At 40.1% G+C, this 17,032-nt stretch overlaps 3 protein-coding genes across 9 annotated transcripts in view; 2 read left to right on the forward strand and 1 right to left on the reverse strand.

Moving 5' to 3' along the window:
• LOC122700232 (ankyrin repeat and KH domain-containing protein 1) overlaps positions 1 to 9,946 on the forward strand; it is a 104,226-nt gene extending 94,280 nt beyond the window's left edge. For 2 of the 5 annotated variants that reach the window (XM_043912964.1, XM_043912969.1), the window contains 7 exons: positions 1,340 to 1,489; positions 1,670 to 3,282; positions 6,170 to 6,346; positions 7,361 to 7,612; positions 8,162 to 8,337; positions 9,030 to 9,194; positions 9,474 to 9,946. In XM_043912964.1, coding sequence (XP_043768899.1) covers positions 1,340 to 1,489; positions 1,670 to 3,282; positions 6,170 to 6,346; positions 7,361 to 7,612; positions 8,162 to 8,337; positions 9,030 to 9,194; positions 9,474 to 9,533 — 2,593 coding nt within the window. In that variant the 3' untranslated portion in view covers positions 9,534 to 9,946. The remainder of the gene's footprint in view (positions 1 to 1,339; positions 1,490 to 1,669; positions 3,283 to 6,169; positions 6,347 to 7,360; positions 7,613 to 8,161; positions 8,338 to 9,029; positions 9,195 to 9,473) is intronic. The other 3 variants (XM_043912965.1, XM_043912968.1, XM_043912966.1) reach the window with 2 other exon arrangements.
• The window catches only part of SRA1 (steroid receptor RNA activator 1), a 24,026-nt gene continuing 6,994 nt past the window's right edge, over positions 1 to 17,032 (reverse strand). Inside the window, exons 5-6 of one of the 3 annotated variants that reach the window (XM_043913022.1) lie at positions 6,624 to 6,698; positions 1 to 829 (exon numbers count right to left, since the gene is read on the reverse strand). In XM_043913022.1, the coding sequence (XP_043768957.1) occupies positions 687 to 829; positions 6,624 to 6,698 (218 nt within the window). In that variant the 3' untranslated portion in view covers positions 1 to 686. Of the gene's footprint in view, positions 830 to 4,509; positions 4,617 to 4,825; positions 4,885 to 6,623; positions 6,699 to 17,032 lie in introns of those variants that run through there. The other 2 variants (XM_043913025.1, XM_043913026.1) reach the window with 2 other exon arrangements.
• EIF4EBP3 (eukaryotic translation initiation factor 4E binding protein 3) overlaps positions 12,359 to 17,032 on the forward strand; it is a 5,056-nt gene continuing 382 nt past the window's right edge. Inside the window, exons 1-2 of the mRNA XM_043913031.1 lie at positions 12,359 to 15,681; positions 16,734 to 16,907. Of these exons, the coding sequence (XP_043768966.1) occupies positions 15,579 to 15,681; positions 16,734 to 16,907 (277 nt within the window). The 5' untranslated portion in view covers positions 12,359 to 15,578. The remainder of the gene's footprint in view (positions 15,682 to 16,733; positions 16,908 to 17,032) is intronic.

Consider the following 17,032-nt stretch of genomic DNA (forward strand, 5'->3'; position numbering starts at 1 on the left):
GAGATTCACTTGACAGCAAAGTCACGATGTTATTAGTGAGGGCTATGATATTTGTTTAATGGTCCCATTTTGAGTCAGACAAGTTTGTTCATCTACGGTATTTAAATAATGTTAGAGTTCGCTAAAGAACCGTTGTCTGCTTTTAACTAATGCAGTTAGATCACCATAAAAGGTGGGGAAAGAGCTCATGAAATTTAAACTTCCTTCTCCCTCAAAAAAATAAAGACAAATAGCAACACCCTACAGCTAATTTGACAACTCCTTTTATTCACACTGTTTTATACATAAACCGTGATGAATAAAAACAGAGAGGGACCAGTGCTTTAAAATGTTTCACACAATCCAGAAGGTATCTCAAGCCTCTGCTCATGCTTTAAAACAGGAAATTAGGACAAGACACAGATTTACTTGTGTGCACTTAATCACCAAAGGACTAAGATGTCTGAGGTTTTATTGTATAATTTTTCTAAGACTTTTTGTCCATTAGAAGCAAACAGAAAAGGAAGAAGTCTTGGCAGAACAGGAGAAATGATGTGCACTTAATAATTAGATTGATTTAAGTATTATATTATTTATGGCCTAGTCTATGCTCTAGCTTTCAAAATGTCTAAATATAGTCATCCCAATTTGTCTACATTAGCATATTAAATTTTGATGATGAAATGTATTTTAGAGTCTGCAATTGGTTATTCTTCTAGAAGGTATAGTTCAAAGCTTGAGGGTGGAATCTTCAAGGGGGGAATCTTGACAGCCAGCAGTGACCACATGAAAATAATGGATGTTGCTTTCATTTGGTTCTGCCAGCAAACACTGGGTTTCCACAGTAATCCTGCAAGAGAGCCAGGCCATCTTGTCAGATCCCAGTGTCAGCCTCTGGTGTTCTAATTCCACTTGCCTCACACAAGTGGAATTCACACACTTGTGAATTGCTTTTTATGTAATTCAACTCCAAGGCTTATTGCTTAGTAAAGTCGTTGAAACTGATAACCTGCCTGTATTCATTTTCATATAGAGTTTAACAATGTGGTATGCATTATTTTAATTTTGAAAGTATCAATATATATGATCATTGTCATTCAGTTAACATGTGATAGTTTGAATGCTGAGATCATGAGTGACTTAAGTATAATTTTTTCAAATGGCAATGTGTTTTTCATCTTTACTAAATTAAATTCAATATAATAAGAGGTCAGTTTCTAAATAAAAGCTTCTAATAACTTCCTCTTTAAGGTTTGATAAATAGTATTCTCCAGATGTTCACGAACATACTTACTGAGACATGTTTTTTTAATAAACATTTTGATTTCATATGCTCATGTGTGTGGTCTTCCTTTTATAGGTCAAAGAAATTATCTGTTCCAGCCTCAGTGGTTTCCAGAATAATGGGAAGAGGAGGATGCAACATCACTGCAATTCAAGATGTTACTGGTGCCCACATTGATGTGGATAAACAAAAAGATAAGAATGGCGAGAGAATGATCACAATTAGGTAATTGTGAAATATATATGTGTGTGTATATATATATAGTTAGTTCTGTGAGGAAGTTAAACTGTATTAGAAGCACATTTTTGTTAGCCATGGTACAATCAGAATTTTATTTTGTGGTAAAGATTACCTAGTTTTTTATGATTTTGATCTTGTTTTGTTTTTTGTTTGTTTTCTCCCCAGGGGTGGTACAGAATCAACAAGATATGCAGTTCAACTTATTAATGCACTTATTCAAGATCCTGCTAAGGAACTGGAAGACTTGATTCCTAAAAACCATATCAGAACACCTGCCAGCACCAAAGCCATTCATGCAAACTTCTCATCTGGAGTAGGCACCACAGCAGCTTCCAGTAAAAATGCATTTCCCTTGGGTGCTCCAAGTCTTGTAACATCACAGGCAACAACATTATCCACGTTCCAGCCTGCTAATAAACTTAATAAGAACGTTCCAGCAAATGTACGTTCTTCTTTCCCAGTTTCTCTCCCCTTAGCTTATCCCCACCCGCATTTTGCCCTGTTGGCTGCTCAAACTATGCAACAGATTCGGCATCCTCGCTTACCCATGGCCCAGTTTGGAGGAACCTTTTCACCCTCTCCTAACACTTGGGGACCATTCCCGGTGAGACCTGTGAATCCTGGCAACACAAACAGCTCTCCAAAGCATAATAATACAGGCCGTCTACCTAATCAGAACGGAACTGTTCTGCCCTCAGAGTCTACTGGACTAGCTACTGCCAGTTGCCCTATCACTGTCTCTTCTGTAGTTGCTGCCAGTCAGCAACTATGTGTGACTAATACCCGGACTCCTTCATCAGTCAGAAAGCAGCTGTTTGCCTGTGTGCCTAAGACAAGCCCTCCAGCAACAGTGATTTCTTCTATGACAAGCACTTGTAGTTCCCTGCCTTCAGTCTCCTCTGCACCTATCACTAGTGGGCAAGTTCCCACCACATTTCTGCCTGCAAGTACTTCTCAAGCACAGCTTTCTTCACAAAAGATGGAGTCTTTCTCGGCCATGCCCGCCCCCAAAGAAAAAGTGTCCATACAGGACCAGTCCACGGCAAACCTGTGTCCCCCCTCTTCAACTGCCAACAGCTGCAGTAGCTCTGCCAGCAACACCCCAGGAGCTCCAGAAACTCACCCATCTGGTAGTCCCACTCCTCCGTCCAATAACACACAGGAGGAAGCACAGCCATCCAGTGTGTCTGATTTAAGTCCTATGTCAATGCCTTTTGCATCTAATTCAGAACCTGCTCCATTGACTTTGGCATCACCTAGATTGGTTGCTGCTGATAATCAGGATACCAGTAATTTACCTCAGTTAGCTGTACCAGCACCTCGAGTTTCTCATCGATTGCAACCCAGAGGTTCTTTCTACTCAGTGGTACCAAATGCAACTATACACCAGGATCCCCAGTCCATTTTTGTTACAAATCCAGTTCCTTTAACACCACCTCAAGGCCCACCAGCTACAGTGCAGCTTTCTTCAGCCATGAACATTATGAATGGTTCTCAGATGCACATTAACCCAGCAAATAAATCTTTGCCACCTACATTTGGCCCAGCCACGCTTTTCAATCACTTCAGTAGTCTTTTTGATAGCAGTCAGGTACCAGCTAACCAGGGTTGGGGAGATGGTCCTCTGTCCTCACGAGTTGCTGCAGATGCCTCTTTCACTGTTCAGTCAGCGTTTCTGGGTAGCTCTGTACTTGGACACTTGGAGAACGTGCACCCTGACAATTCCAAGGCCCCTGGCTTCAGATCACCTTCCCAGCGAGTTTCTACTAGTCCAGTTGGTAAGTTATTGTAACTGTCATGACTGCGCAATTTTGGGCTTTAACAGCATAATCTTAACCTTCCAAAGATGATAAAGCATTTATTTTATACATAATGTTTATTGCATATCATGAAGAAATAAGAGTATATCATAAACAGTAAAGACCCCTTAATGACTGCTGATTGAGTGGACAAAAAACTGGTTGTAGGTAAGTCATTCAAATATGAACTGCTTTATATTCTTTTTTATGATCTCTCTGTATCTGTTATCAAGGAAGTTACACCTTGTGTCAGTTCATTTTCTAGAATTGATATAATATATTCATAAAAGGGACCCATAGGATGCTTCAAGGATTCCAAATTCACAGACATTTTTTAAATCAAAGTGAGTGTTTGCATTTCTTAGATTTAAAAAGGTTGGGTTACAATTCAGAATCTACATTCTTTGTTTTCAGTCATGGGCACTCAGAATGAATATTAAATGATGTCTTAACCCATCTTGTTTATAATAGATGGAGCTGCTTGAAGAGATCCAGTCGTGTATGTGCTCTTATTTTTAAAAAACAATTTCAAATCAGCTCTTTGTTCCTTGAAATTAGAAATTAGCTGCTGAGGCAGTATAAGAAAGATTTGGAAAGATAAGAAGCTAGTGGTGGCTCAGAGATATTTGGAAAGCCAGAATCCATTTTCCAGAGTCTAAGGGCCAAAATTGTGTTCCAGTCTGCTCTATTATGCTCTGATTTAGTCCAGTCTGCTCTAATAAATGCTAAAAGACAAATTAGAAATTGTGGCTGACCTAGAATGCGGGGGGTAAGAAGTAATAGTGCCACTTATTGAGCATTTTTTTTCCAGTTGGAAAACTTCCCAGAGCCCATTTCCTTTTTATTAATTATAAACTAAGTTGTTTAAAATTTGTGAGTTTACTAATATGGCATAGCCTTAGCATTTCTATCAGATACATTTCCATTTACTTACCTTTTCAGGAAAACATAGCTGTTATATCGTCTCTCAAATAGAAATAAATGTTACATAAGACCATCCGTGGCCCAAAATATTAATCTCCAAGATTTTTTTTTTCTTCTTTTCTATAAATAGGTACTACTTTAACTTTTCAGTTTGGTCAAACTAATAAAGTTTTCAGAGGCCTTAGGATGAAAGAAGAGCTCATTGCCAGTGCTCAGATTGTGGTAAAATTTAATTAATTTTTAAATTAATCCTTTACATGACTGGCACTAACTAATACGTGAATTTAGATGCTTTAGCTAGAGTTGAGCTTGAGATCTTTCATATTCCAGTGTTTGAGTTCTTGGCACTCTTAATACTGTATCCCAGAAGATGTGCAGATTATGAATGGCTGGAAAAAAGAAAGTCAAGGAAATCATCCATCTAATTTGGTAGTAAACCAGGTTTGGGATGTTCAGGTCTGTAACATCAAAATTACTTATTACTAATGAAAAAAAAAATTTTTTTTTTTAAAGCAAGCATTAATCCTTGACCTTCCTTCCAGGGTCCAGGATTGATTAAGTTTGGCTTCATTTCATAACTGCCTGGGTGGTTTCTTTTGTTGACATTCTTCTTTCAAAAGACACAAAAGCATGTAGAGAAATTGGAACTTTCGAACTCTGCTGGCAGAAATTTAAAATGTTACAGCGACTTTGGAAAAATAGTTCCTCAAGAAATTAAAAAGGGTTACCATATGATCCAGTAATTCTTCTCCTAGGTATACCCAAGAGAAAACATATGCCTACACAAAAACTGGTATACAGATGCTCACAGCAACACCATTCATAATAGCCAGAAAGTGGAAATAATCCAATGTCCATCAATTGATGAATGGAAAACAAAATGTGGTGTATCTATATAATAAGATATTATTCTCAGTATAATGTATATTTGGTATTATGAGATAAAGTAAAAGAAATGGAGTAGTTATTTGTGCTACAACTTAGATAAACTTTGAAACCATTTTGCTAAGTGAAAGAAGCCAGTCACAAACGACCACATATTGTATAATTCTTTTTATATGAAATTTCTAGAATAGGCAAATCTAGAGAGAAAAAAATATATTAGTAGTTGCTTAAAGGTTCAGATATGGATCAGGTAAAGGAGGGTGGAGAGTGACAGGTAATGCATACATTTTCTTTTAGTGTGAACAAAAATGTTTTAAAATTGACTATGGTGATGGTTGCACAACCCAGTGAATATACTAAAGCCTTTGAATTAAAGACCTGCCTGAGAAGTTTTGAATTTTTTATGTTGATGTTAACAACTTTTTCCTGAAATGAGCACCTATATTCCTTTTCCAGATCCTTGCCCTCTTGCCCTACTACACTCTCAAGAGAAAGCAATGGAATTTGAGAAGACTATCAAATTCAGACTTATGTAAACTAGATATTGATAGAAATTTTGATGTAGTTTGCAACTTTTGATTTTTTTTTTATAAGATGGAGTTCTGAAATTATCTTTAGTTTAATAGTATGCTTTTCCTCCTTGTTAGGAAGAAAAAAATTGGTAGATTTTGTTATTCATCTTGCATAGGAAATGACTATAGTTATAGAGATGAACAGCTATTCTTCCAAGTAATAGGTAACACTTAGTCACAACATGCTGTCATTTCATATCCCCTCCAATGAAGGCTTTGAGATTTAACTGAAACATACTCCAGGTGACTGCCATTCCTAAACACTGGACTTTCTATATCTAGTGTTGCCTGGGGTATTCTTCTCGACTGCAAGAAAAAAAAAATGGGCTTGGGACATATAGTGTGGTATAAATGGATTCTTGTTGCTGTGATCCACAGAATAAACTGTGTGCTTTCTTCTTTTTTAAAGAGGAATTAAGTAAACTTTGGACTTTGATTTTTTAAAGCCTTAGCTAATTTGATGTCTTGGACCTGTTTTATTTCAGGATTACCGTCCATTGACCCATCAGGCAGCTCCCCATCTTCCTCTTCTGCTCCTCTGACAAGTTTTTCCAGCATACCAGGAACTCGGGTTTTCCTGCAAGGGCCAGCTCCTGTTGGGACCCCTAGTTTCAACAGACAACATTTTTCTCCCCACCCTTGGACGAGCGCCTCAAACTCATGTAGGAATCCTGGAGGAAATCGTCCCAAAGAGCCTCTAATAAGTTATTAAGTCATTTGTTATAGGGAACACCATATTGTAATTTTAAGTAATCTAAGTTATATGCAAATACCCAAGGTTTGTATTGCAGTCATGTCCAAAATTATCAGTCATTTATAGGATAGAAAACTTGAGAAGGGTCAGGCTATTCTTTCAAGCCAGATTTGAGGTTACACTGAGACTTGGATCAAGAAAAGAGGTAGAAAGAAAAGGGAGAAACTGAGGAAGAAGCTGCTTACCCTCTTGGTTTGAGTTCAGCTTTTTTGTATCCTCTATTTTCTGATGAACCATGGCATTTTTATCAAGAGTCACCTCTTTTAGTATCCAAACCACCACCTAAGGATTTAGTTACTTTATAGCAATCTAAGCATTATTTGTTATTAACTCATTCAGTATATCTGCCTTGAGTTAAAAAAAAGAGACAGAAAAGAAAAAGGGAAGTAGTTTTATAAGATGCTTTGAGGACAGTATTGTGAAATGGTTTTATTTAAATATCTAATCAGTTTGGTATGATTCCTCATTTATTTTTACATTTGAGGAAACTGTATTGCCATTTATAAGTAAAAATATTCCCCTGTTCTGACTTATTTATTTCAATATTTTGAATAGATGAAGTTCTAAAATGACGTGAACAGGATTTGATTTTTTTTTTAATGAGCATCATGAGGTAGTCAGTGAATATTGGTCCTTTGACAAAAGAACTACAGCAAGAATAAATAGGGCCTTCTTCTTTTCTAGCCTTGTTCAGTTCAATTAAAAAAAGGTTTTTTTAGACTATTTGTACTTGCTTCAGGCATTAGTAATATAGGATAATGTTTATAGAACTCATATATTTTCATTTGAATGATCTTGCAAAATGAAAAATTTCTTTCCAGAACCTGTGTTGTGGAATAGATCTTTCCAACAAGGTTTCTCGTATTTTTATAATTTGAATTTTTATATGTAATAAAACAATAGAGAAATATTTTGCCACCAGGTGACTCTCCTATTCCATCTGTTTCTTCGGGATCATCTTCACCTCTTTCAGCCACTTCTGCCCCACCAACATTGGGCCAACCAAAAGGAGGCAGTGCCAGTCAGGATCGAAAAATCCCTCCCCCCATTGGAACAGAGAGACTAGCCCGGATTCGACAAGGAGGGTCTGTTGCACAAGCCCCTGTGGGAACCGGTTTTGTCGCTCCTGTTGGACACAGTGGAATCTGGTCATTTGGGGTCAATGCCATGTCAGGTACAGTTACAGTGCCCTCTGTCTAGAGGGATATCTTGAGTAAAGTGTGAGATTTTGCCTTTTAAACTTAGTTCCTTATCTAAATAAATAAGCTTAATTCCTACACTTAACCTATAGGATTGTTTAAACCTTTGAGGAGCCCAGTCCAGTCTCAAAGTCTGGAATGTTTGTTGGGGTTATATATTAATAATAGATGTAATGTGTATGATAGTAATAAATATAAAATAAATACAGAGTGGATTAGAAATTAAAAATTCAAAGCATACTTCCTTTCCCTCTTAAGCTTTTCATTGGAGAGTGGGACAATTACTTGATTTCTTTCAGAGAGCATTTAATCTTTTGAAGGACAAGGTAGAGTGTTTGGGATATTCCGAAGACTACATCCAGTTACAGGAACTTGGTTTTATTTTGGATTGCAAAGATTTTTATGTGTCCTGAGCTATCAAAGGAATGCTTTTAATTAAATTTAGTATGAAAAACTCCAGTGGTAATGTTTTGCAATTTTATCCAGATAAATACCTAACTCTTGAATTCAATTCTTTTTTCTAGAAGGCTTATCAGGTTGGTCACAGTCTGTGATAGGGAACCATCCAATGCATCAACAATTGTCAGACCCAAGCACATTCTCTCAGCATCAGCCAATGGAGAGGGATGATTCTGGAATGGTAGCCCCCTCTAACATTTTTCATCAGCCTATGGCAAGCAGTTTTGTGGATTTTTCTAAAGTGAGTTGACAGACATCATTGTAACTTGTTTTAACACTCTGCCAGCCAATGTAGTCACATGTTAAGGAGTAAATTGTACTGAAATAATTCTCCTTTTTGGTATAACTAGTTTGTTTCTATGAATTTGTCAGATCTTTTATCTGTTTTCAAAAGTGGGTTATGTTGTTTACATTAGCTTGTCCTCAAACTGTCCTGAAGATGCTGCCATCTTCTTTCCAAACTTGGAAGATTTGACTTTTGCTGCTTTGCATCTGGCTGCCACAGCTGAGAAGAGAGGCCTCTCCCTCTGGAAAGCTGGCTCTGAGCTCACCATTGCTTTCTTGTCTGCTCTGAGAGCTTCCAGGCTGCCATAAAGCCAGATTGTGGCTGCATGCTATTGTGTAGAATTCACTTTTCTTAGCACAAGCTTATTAGTAAATCTAAAATGTGGGAAAGTTGGGGTATTATATGTTCATAAAATGTTGGAAATTTCCCAATCATTGAATATCGGATTTATTTGTTTTCTCTATTGTCATTGAAAAAGTGTTGCTGATGTAGATAACTACTTTCAGTTTCTCAACTCTGTACAGTGGTGCTATACATACTACATACTCTGGAGTTCTTTGAATGAAGGGAAATGAGAGAGATCTATGCTGGTATTATGGAATCATCATTTATAGTCATTTCATGATTACACCTTTCTGCTGTTTTAGGGTCTACCAATTTCCATGTATGGAGGCACCATAATACCCTCCCATCCTCAGCTTGCTGATGTTCCAGGAGGCCCTCTGTTTAATGGACTTCACAACCCAGATCCTTCTTGGAACCCTATGATAAAAGTTATTCAAAATTCAACTGAATGCACTGATGCCCAGCAGGTAAAATGAACTTAATGCTCTTTTATTTTTCAGATTTATCATGTCATCCTTTTAATTCTTTGGGTAATAACAAGTTCTGAATATCAAAAGTCAAGACATCGTACCACTTTGATCTGAATTAAGTTTTTCAATATCAAAATGATGCTACTTAACATTTTGTTTCATGTACTGTATTCTTTCTAGGCAGAAACAGTGAATTGCCATTGCATTTATATATTCGTTTTGTAAATGTCTAAAGATTCCTAATTAGAAATTCCAATTTTTCCTCCCCCTTTTCAGATTTGGCCTGGCACGTGGGCACCTCATATTGGAAACATGCATCTCAAATATGTCAACTAAGTTAGAAGGTCTTACTCTTTAGCCTTGTTTGAGAAATTTTGACCTTGGAAGAACCCTGGGGATTTTTTTTTAATGTGCCTAAGAAATTTTATCTGAGGCTTTAGCAATGGAAATTTGATTGCCCATTGTATAAGAACAAATTGATTTCCTAACCACCTGATTATGTTCTCTGGTTAGTTTAGCCATTTTGAAATTAGTGCTTTGGGCTAAACATACTGAATGCTACTTGTATGCAGAAAAGAATTAGATGATTACATATTTCAACCTTTTAGGGTGGTAAATACATGTACAATTGTTTACATACTTAAAAGGAAAAAGTTGAGTAAATTTCTTGTCATATAGTGGCTCTACTTAATGTAGCCTGTATTAATGTGAAATATTTACCAGAATATTCAATAAAAAGATGAACAGTGTTTAGAAGTGGGGTGTGATCCTTTCAGTGGTCATGCAGGTACTGCCCAATCCACAATCATATTGAACCAGGTTGTTAATACTATATTTGTAATAGGCTTCTCACATTTTACACTTTAGAGTCCATTCTTAGATTGCCTTGCAAAAGCACTTCTAGAATGAGTTGTATACTTAACTCTGTTAAACATTCCTTGTTTATGTTTCGAGCCCCTGTATCCTATCTGATTTTAGCAGATAGGCCATTAAAAGGTTTAGCTCTTTGTGGATCATGAGTATGTAAATAAGAACAATAGGATTTCAGTCAGATGACACTGAACAAACTTAAGATACCCAGATCACCTTTCAGATTTCTTTTGTGCTTCCTGATTTTTTAATCTAAAGATTTATTTTGGTTATAGGTGTTTTAAGTTTTGAGTTGGGACATAGGAGGGGGTGGGGTGACTCATATAATTCTGTTATATTGTCAGATCAGCTGAATGTTTATAAATATGTGACTAATTCTGAGCTTAGTTTCTTAAAGAGCCAATATGGTGAACAAGCTAAACTCAGGAACCCTGGAATGGATTGCTTTGGCCAAACTATAGGCTATGCCAAGAATTTGATGCAATAGAGAAAAAAAAACTATCCCAATGAAAAGAACAGTCATCAACTTGTTCATGTTGTAATGTGGTTGAATTACTTGGTCTTAGATAAAAGCAATCTAAAAAATAAAACAAAATGTTGGAGACTGATAGAGAAGCCAGAACACACTTTAAGGCAAAGAAGGTTGCACAGAAAAATAGTAACTAGGAGCACAGCCATACCAGAAACATTTTTCTACTCTCATACCAACAGGAGTTCTTAATTTTCTCTGCCCTTCTCCTAGAGCCACCACTAGATGAGACACACCATGTTTGTTCTATCTTAGACATACATACCTGGTTCTTTTGTCTTCTGTATCATATTACATATGAAAGATTTCTTATTTTCTATTTTGATTGGATTTAGAAATTATCACTGGTGTTGATAATCACTATTGCCTTTGTAGTGCTTAATAACCACATGAGGTAGTCTCAAGAGACCTCACCTTGAGGGGAACAAAGGACCCCTAGGATCACCTACATATCTTACTGTTTCCAGTTATCACTAATAACAAACAAACCAAAAGAAAACATCACCTAATATTAGTGAAATGAATGGAACTATTCTTGATGAAATGTATAGTGAGAGATAATATTAAGTAAATTATTCAGTGGGACAAAAATTAAGTGGTGGTCTATCTTAACTAATTAAAGTACACTTGAATTTTTGGAAGAGCTCTTCCAATATCTTCTACACCCTGAGGACAACAGAATGAGAAACTTGATCACAGGTCAGGAACTAGAACCCATAAGAAGAGGATACAATTATGAGAAACCCCTAGGAGGATTAGGAACAAATAGCAGCTGTGCAGTTTGTAGCAGTTACTTAGGATACCCTTCTTCCTGCCCTCTTATCTGTACCGCCTTCTTTTCTATTTGAATCCCAGTAGCCTACTCCCCACTACATTTTGCCTGCTATAATCTCTTCTTCCTCTGTCTTGCCTCTTCCTGGCATTACTTTACTGCTATTTTACCAACCTGAACCTTGGATTAAATCTAGCTCAGGTAAGAACTTAATTACTTTCAAATATACAAGGGATTTGCGGGGAGGCAGAGCGGGTAGAGTGGAACAAGTGTCAGAAGACTAAGTTCTTTTTTCATTTCTGCTACTCAATACTGTGTGACCTTAGGCAAGTCATTTCTCATCTCTGGGCTTCACTTTCCTCATCTGAAAATGAAATTTAGTATAACTGAACTCAAAAGGGTCTCCTAGTTCTAACAGATTTACTTGTCTCATGAATGAGAATATGTGGTATAGGACTGCTAGAAGCTGATACATGGCTGAGGTTTGAGAGCCCCTACCATTTGGAATCAAAAGCCTGCTGTTGTGAGAGCCATTATTGATTTGGGGGATTTACTGGAGGCAGAAGAAAACCTTGCACACCCATAGTGAGCCTTCAAGTCATTAAGAAACATCCTGCTGAAACAAAAGAAAAAATAAAAGGAACATCCTGCTGAGGCATAGATCAAACCCTATGAATAAGAGCTCATTCAAGAAATAAGACTATCATCAAGGTTTCTGAACCTACTTATTTCAAGTAGTGTTCGATAAAATACCACCACCAATAACAGTATTGATGTTTTTAAGACCCTTTAAACCTATTATGGCTACAGTGTGCTGACTTGCCCTTTTATAGGCCAGTCTGCTTCCTTCAGTCCCTGCTCTCAAAGGGGAAATTTCATCACCTCAGCTAACCAGACCGAAGAAGAGAGTTGGACAGCCAATGGTGGCCTCTCCTAACCAGAGGTAAGAGATCTCAGGACCTGGAACTATAGTTTCCATCTTGTAAATTCTGACCAAGTCTTCCCAACCTCAAAATTAGTATAGGAGGTACCATCCTTAGTTTGAGGTGGCTTTTAGAAGGGGAAGGGCTGATCATATTAGAGTTTCAAGCCAGACAGGGAGGAGTACTTAGTATACGTGGTTCTGTCCCACTGTTTTAAGACCTTTGTACCACATTGTAAACCTAGGAAGAGGCAAACAAACTGTATGAAAACAGCTTCTGAACATCTTGTTCTTTAACTAGTCCTGGAACTATTCTACCAAGAAATGTGACTGGTTGTGACATCTTCCCAGTGGACCCTGTCCTGGGGTGAGGGACTCTAATAATGCTGCATTTTCTATTCATGCTCAAAGATTTGTCACCATGTGTCAATGTTATTGACAGGTTACTTTGCCTTCACTCTCTCCTGTAGGAAGTGGTTGAGTATCCAAAACTTAAGTATGTTAAGACCACATCCAACAAAGGCAGGAGCCTGAGCTTGAAGACCTAATTTGGAAAACAAGATTGTAAATCTAATGATGAGACTGCAAACCTATTTTGTGATTGCTCTTCATCTCTTCCTGTCTTATTTTAATGATACTGATGTTAGTTCAAAGTAATTTGCCTGGTGGCAGAGACCTGGTATTTCCCTACAGGTGTAATCAGATCTCTTGAGTTTAAGTTGTTTTTTTTTTTTAAAGCTCCTGTACTCTTAATGGTCAATAAGTGTTGACAAAACCCTCTGATTTAAACTCTTTCTTGGTCCTTCATGCAGGTTGAATGCATGACAGATCTGGATTTCTCTCTAAAACCCAACTACCTATTCTCTAGTTCCCCAACCCTTGTAGCACACAGTGTCTCAAGAAAAGTAAGCTTCTGGTGGTAGTCTTATAGTAGTAGTAACTGCTGCTGTTGTTCTATAGAAGAGATTAATAGATGGGAGACCTCACTTCCATACTGATCCTTCTTAACAAACTTTGACACTTGTCTCCTAGTTCTCCTGCTCTCACTCACCTTTCCCAGTCTCCTTTGGTGAAATCCTCTTCCTCTACTACCCCTTAAAGAAATGTTGATGTGCCCAGGTCTCTTCTTTTGGTGTATCTTCTCCCCAAGGAATCTCATCCCACAGCCTTAGATTTTACTCCACCCAAATCTGAATCACTAGCCCAGAGTTCTCCCTCTGTAGCTTCAGATCTGTACATCTGGCTCCTTATTTAACCTTCTCCAGTGTTTTCCATCTGAACATTCCACACACATTATATACTCCCCAATATAACATATGCCCCTCCCCTTGTTTTCCTTATTATATTAGTTGGTACTATAAACTACCAAGACTCTCAAGTCAAAAGACTGGGAATTACCCTAGCTTATCTCCTTCCCACCCTACCCTTAAGTCAATCATGTTATCCTTACTCCTCTGTATATCTGGATCCCCTTCACTTCTCGCCATCCTCGCAGCCACTGTCTTCTTGCCCACCCCATTTCACTAGGCTGGAGTCTTCATCTTCAGTCTCACTATCCTCCATCCCATCTCTCACTCCCCTCATTAGACTGCTTACCTTGCTTAAAAGTTGAGTTGTCATAGACGGTTCCTCACAATCTGATCCCAAGCCTTATGCTCCAGCACTTATTGTTAAAACACTTCTTTCAGGCATATACCACTTTATAAGAGGCTCAAAAGCCTTTTTGGAACAATAAAACATACATATCCTTGCTACCTGAAGTGTGATTCTAAGGACATGCAAACCTAAGGGTCTGTATCACCTGGGATTTTATTAAAAGCCTAGAATTTCAAGTTCTAATTACTGTATCAGAATCTTCATTTTAATAAGATCTCCGGGTGATTTATGTGTACAGTAAAATTTGAGAAGCAATGACTTGTAAAATACCGTTTGTTTTTTTTTTAATAAGTAAAGAAATCAGAGCTGAAGGAAAATTTGGTGAAGCCAGAGCTGAAGTAATACTGATAAATGCATGAAATCAGGTGGCTGGAGAAGGGAGACACTGGTGAAGGGTATACTGATTTTGAGGAAGCCAAACAGCAAACAACTAGATCAAGTTGAGATTTTTAATGTACTCGATTTAGTATTTACTCTCTCACCATCTCTCTCTTGCCTCCTTTCATATCACTGTGCCTACATCAAAAAATCTCTTTAAAGGCCACTCTTGGGTCAGTGGTTAAGACTCCACACTTCAGTGCTTCCTGAAGCACAGAGAGCTTGGATACCATCCCTGATTGAGGAACTAAGATCCTACATGCTCGGAGACTTGGCAAAAAAAAAAAAAAGCCACACTATCTTGCCAGAGGGCTAAAAAACCAAGCCCTCCTCTCCAGCCCCCAGCCCTTCTTTAGTTTTCTGAGGTTGTGAAGTTAGCTAGGAAAGATTAAAGGCAGGAGAAGGGGATGACAGAGAATGAGATGGTTGGATGGCATCACCCACTCCATGGACATAAGTTTAAGTAGACCCCGAGAATTGGTGATGGACAGGGAGGCCTGGTGTGCTGCAGTCCATGGGATCGCAGAGTCGGATACAACTGAGAGATAGAACTGAACTAAGGTTAGCTGCGGCAGAGATCAAAGAACAGGCTTATAGTATCTTGCAACCTTTATTCATCCTTTAATCAGCCCACTTATTCCTCAATTAATGTCTGTGCACCAGGCCATCAAGACACTTTAACCCTGTACTGAAACTGATTAATGGGGGGGAGCATAATAGCTGTGCTTAGGGGCACACACTTGAATCAGACACACTCAAGTATGAATCCCAGCTCCTGCCCCTAATACAAGATCCGTGACTTCCAACCATGACCTAAACTCTCTGGGCTTTGGTGTCCTCACTTGTAACTGTAACTAATAATAGTGTCTTACTATCCAACTGTTAAGAGGAATGGATGAATACAAGCAAAAAAAACGTGTGCCATACCTCACGCGTTCCCAGCACCCGCTGGAAACAGTAAATAGTAAATGACTGAGTTTTTGCAGAGCTCATAGGCAAAAGCAGGCCGGCCTATTTGGGGCCAGGAGGAACTGGAGGCCACTGCGGGTCCCGGGACATGCTCCAACTTTCGCTGAGTTTGGGGCTTGCTCCCGCGAGGGTAGGGCGGGATCTTCGGGTTGAGTGACAGCCGGCCCGCCCCCGGCGTGACGTCGTCCCGGTGTTGTGGCTGCGGCCGCACGTGGTAGAGTCCGCCACAGACTCCGCTGTGCGTTCTCAGCACCAGCCGCTGCCCTCCTGCTCTCTCCGTTCTCTATGTCCTCATCCACCAGCTGCCCGATTCCTGGGGGCAGGGAAGGACTGCCCGACTGCTACAGCAGCACGCCGGGGGGCACGCTATACGCCACTACCCCCGGAGGTCAGAGGGCCGGGCCAGGGTCGACAGGCAGAAGGCAGGCCTGCGTGTGCTTGTCGCGGGACATGGGCGGGGAGGTACGGGCTTGGAGTTGTCTGCAGGCCCCCTTGCAGGTTTTAGCTTTTGGCGGGGTGGGTTCTTGGAACCTAAGCTCGGTTCTCTAAAACCTCAAAGTGATGCAACACGGCCTTGTGCCTGTTTTCCAGGTGACTCTGGGCAGATATCATCACTGTGGCCTGGGTTCTGGGCTCCTTGTTCACCTACCCCTGCCAGTATTGCCACCTGGGAGCTAGAGCAGGAGCTTTGGCCCCTCGGCTGTGTGGCCTCAGCAGGAAGCAACTGGGTTTTGCAGAGCTGCAAGTGGTGGGGATCGGGGGCTAGAGGTGGGGGCAGTCAGGGGCAGGGGCTTTAGGCCGCTGCGCTGGCTGGCTTGCCTAGTGGATGATTGGTGAAGCAGCCTGGAATCATACCCACTCTGGGATTCTTGCCATGCAGGCAAAGGGGAGGAGTGAGAAGAGGATAGGGCCTTGTGAGGACATGGCAGGGGCCAAGCCCTCTGGGCTGAGGTGAGCCTGACAGGACTTGGGAGGGGTCAGGATGAGAAGAGCCTGTTCCTGGGTTTCACAGGAGGAGCACTGCCCCTCCATTAGCGAGCCCAGGTGGCAGCACTAGCCTTCACATCTGTTCTTTGGCTTCCTCATCCAACTGAGGCTGAAGGGCTAGGCCCTACCTTTTGAACCAAATAGGTAGAGTTCAGAGCCAGCAGAGGACAGGAACCTCCAGAAGTTCTTGAGCTCCCCTAAACCAAAAGCCCCTGCCTAGACCAGCTGGGATGCACCACTTGCTCTATGGTGCTCAGACACATCTTGGTTAGGCCCAGAAGCCTTCAAGTGCTGTGAGGGCTAGTCAGCTGAGATCCTGACTGGGCTGCAGAGCAGTAGCCCTTAAGAAAAGGAAAGATATGACCCCTTGGCCCTTAAAAGACCTGTGTCTGGGGTCCCAAATAGCTTTGTACCCAAGCTCCTGCCTCTTACCTAGCCCCTACCCCTTGACAGGCACCAGGATCATCTACGACCGAAAGTTCCTGCTGGAGTGCAAGAACTCACCCACTGCCCGGACGCCTCCCTGCTGCCTCCCTCAGATTCCCGGCGTCACAGCTCCTCCAACAGCCCCACCCCCCAAGCTAGAGGAGCTGACGGAGCAGAAGGAGACAGAGGAAGAGATACCCGGTAAGGAAAGCAGGACCTAAAATTTTAATATGGCTTTGAAGCCAAAAGCCCCAATTATGTAGATTGGGGGCGGGGGTCAGTTCTGAGGGGGCTGTCTGAACTAACAACTGAGGCTGTAGGCTCCC

Source organism: Cervus elaphus, chromosome 9 (assembly GCF_910594005.1).
Source record: "Cervus elaphus chromosome 9, mCerEla1.1, whole genome shotgun sequence".
Lineage (NCBI taxonomy): Eukaryota > Metazoa > Chordata > Mammalia > Artiodactyla > Cervidae > Cervus > Cervus elaphus.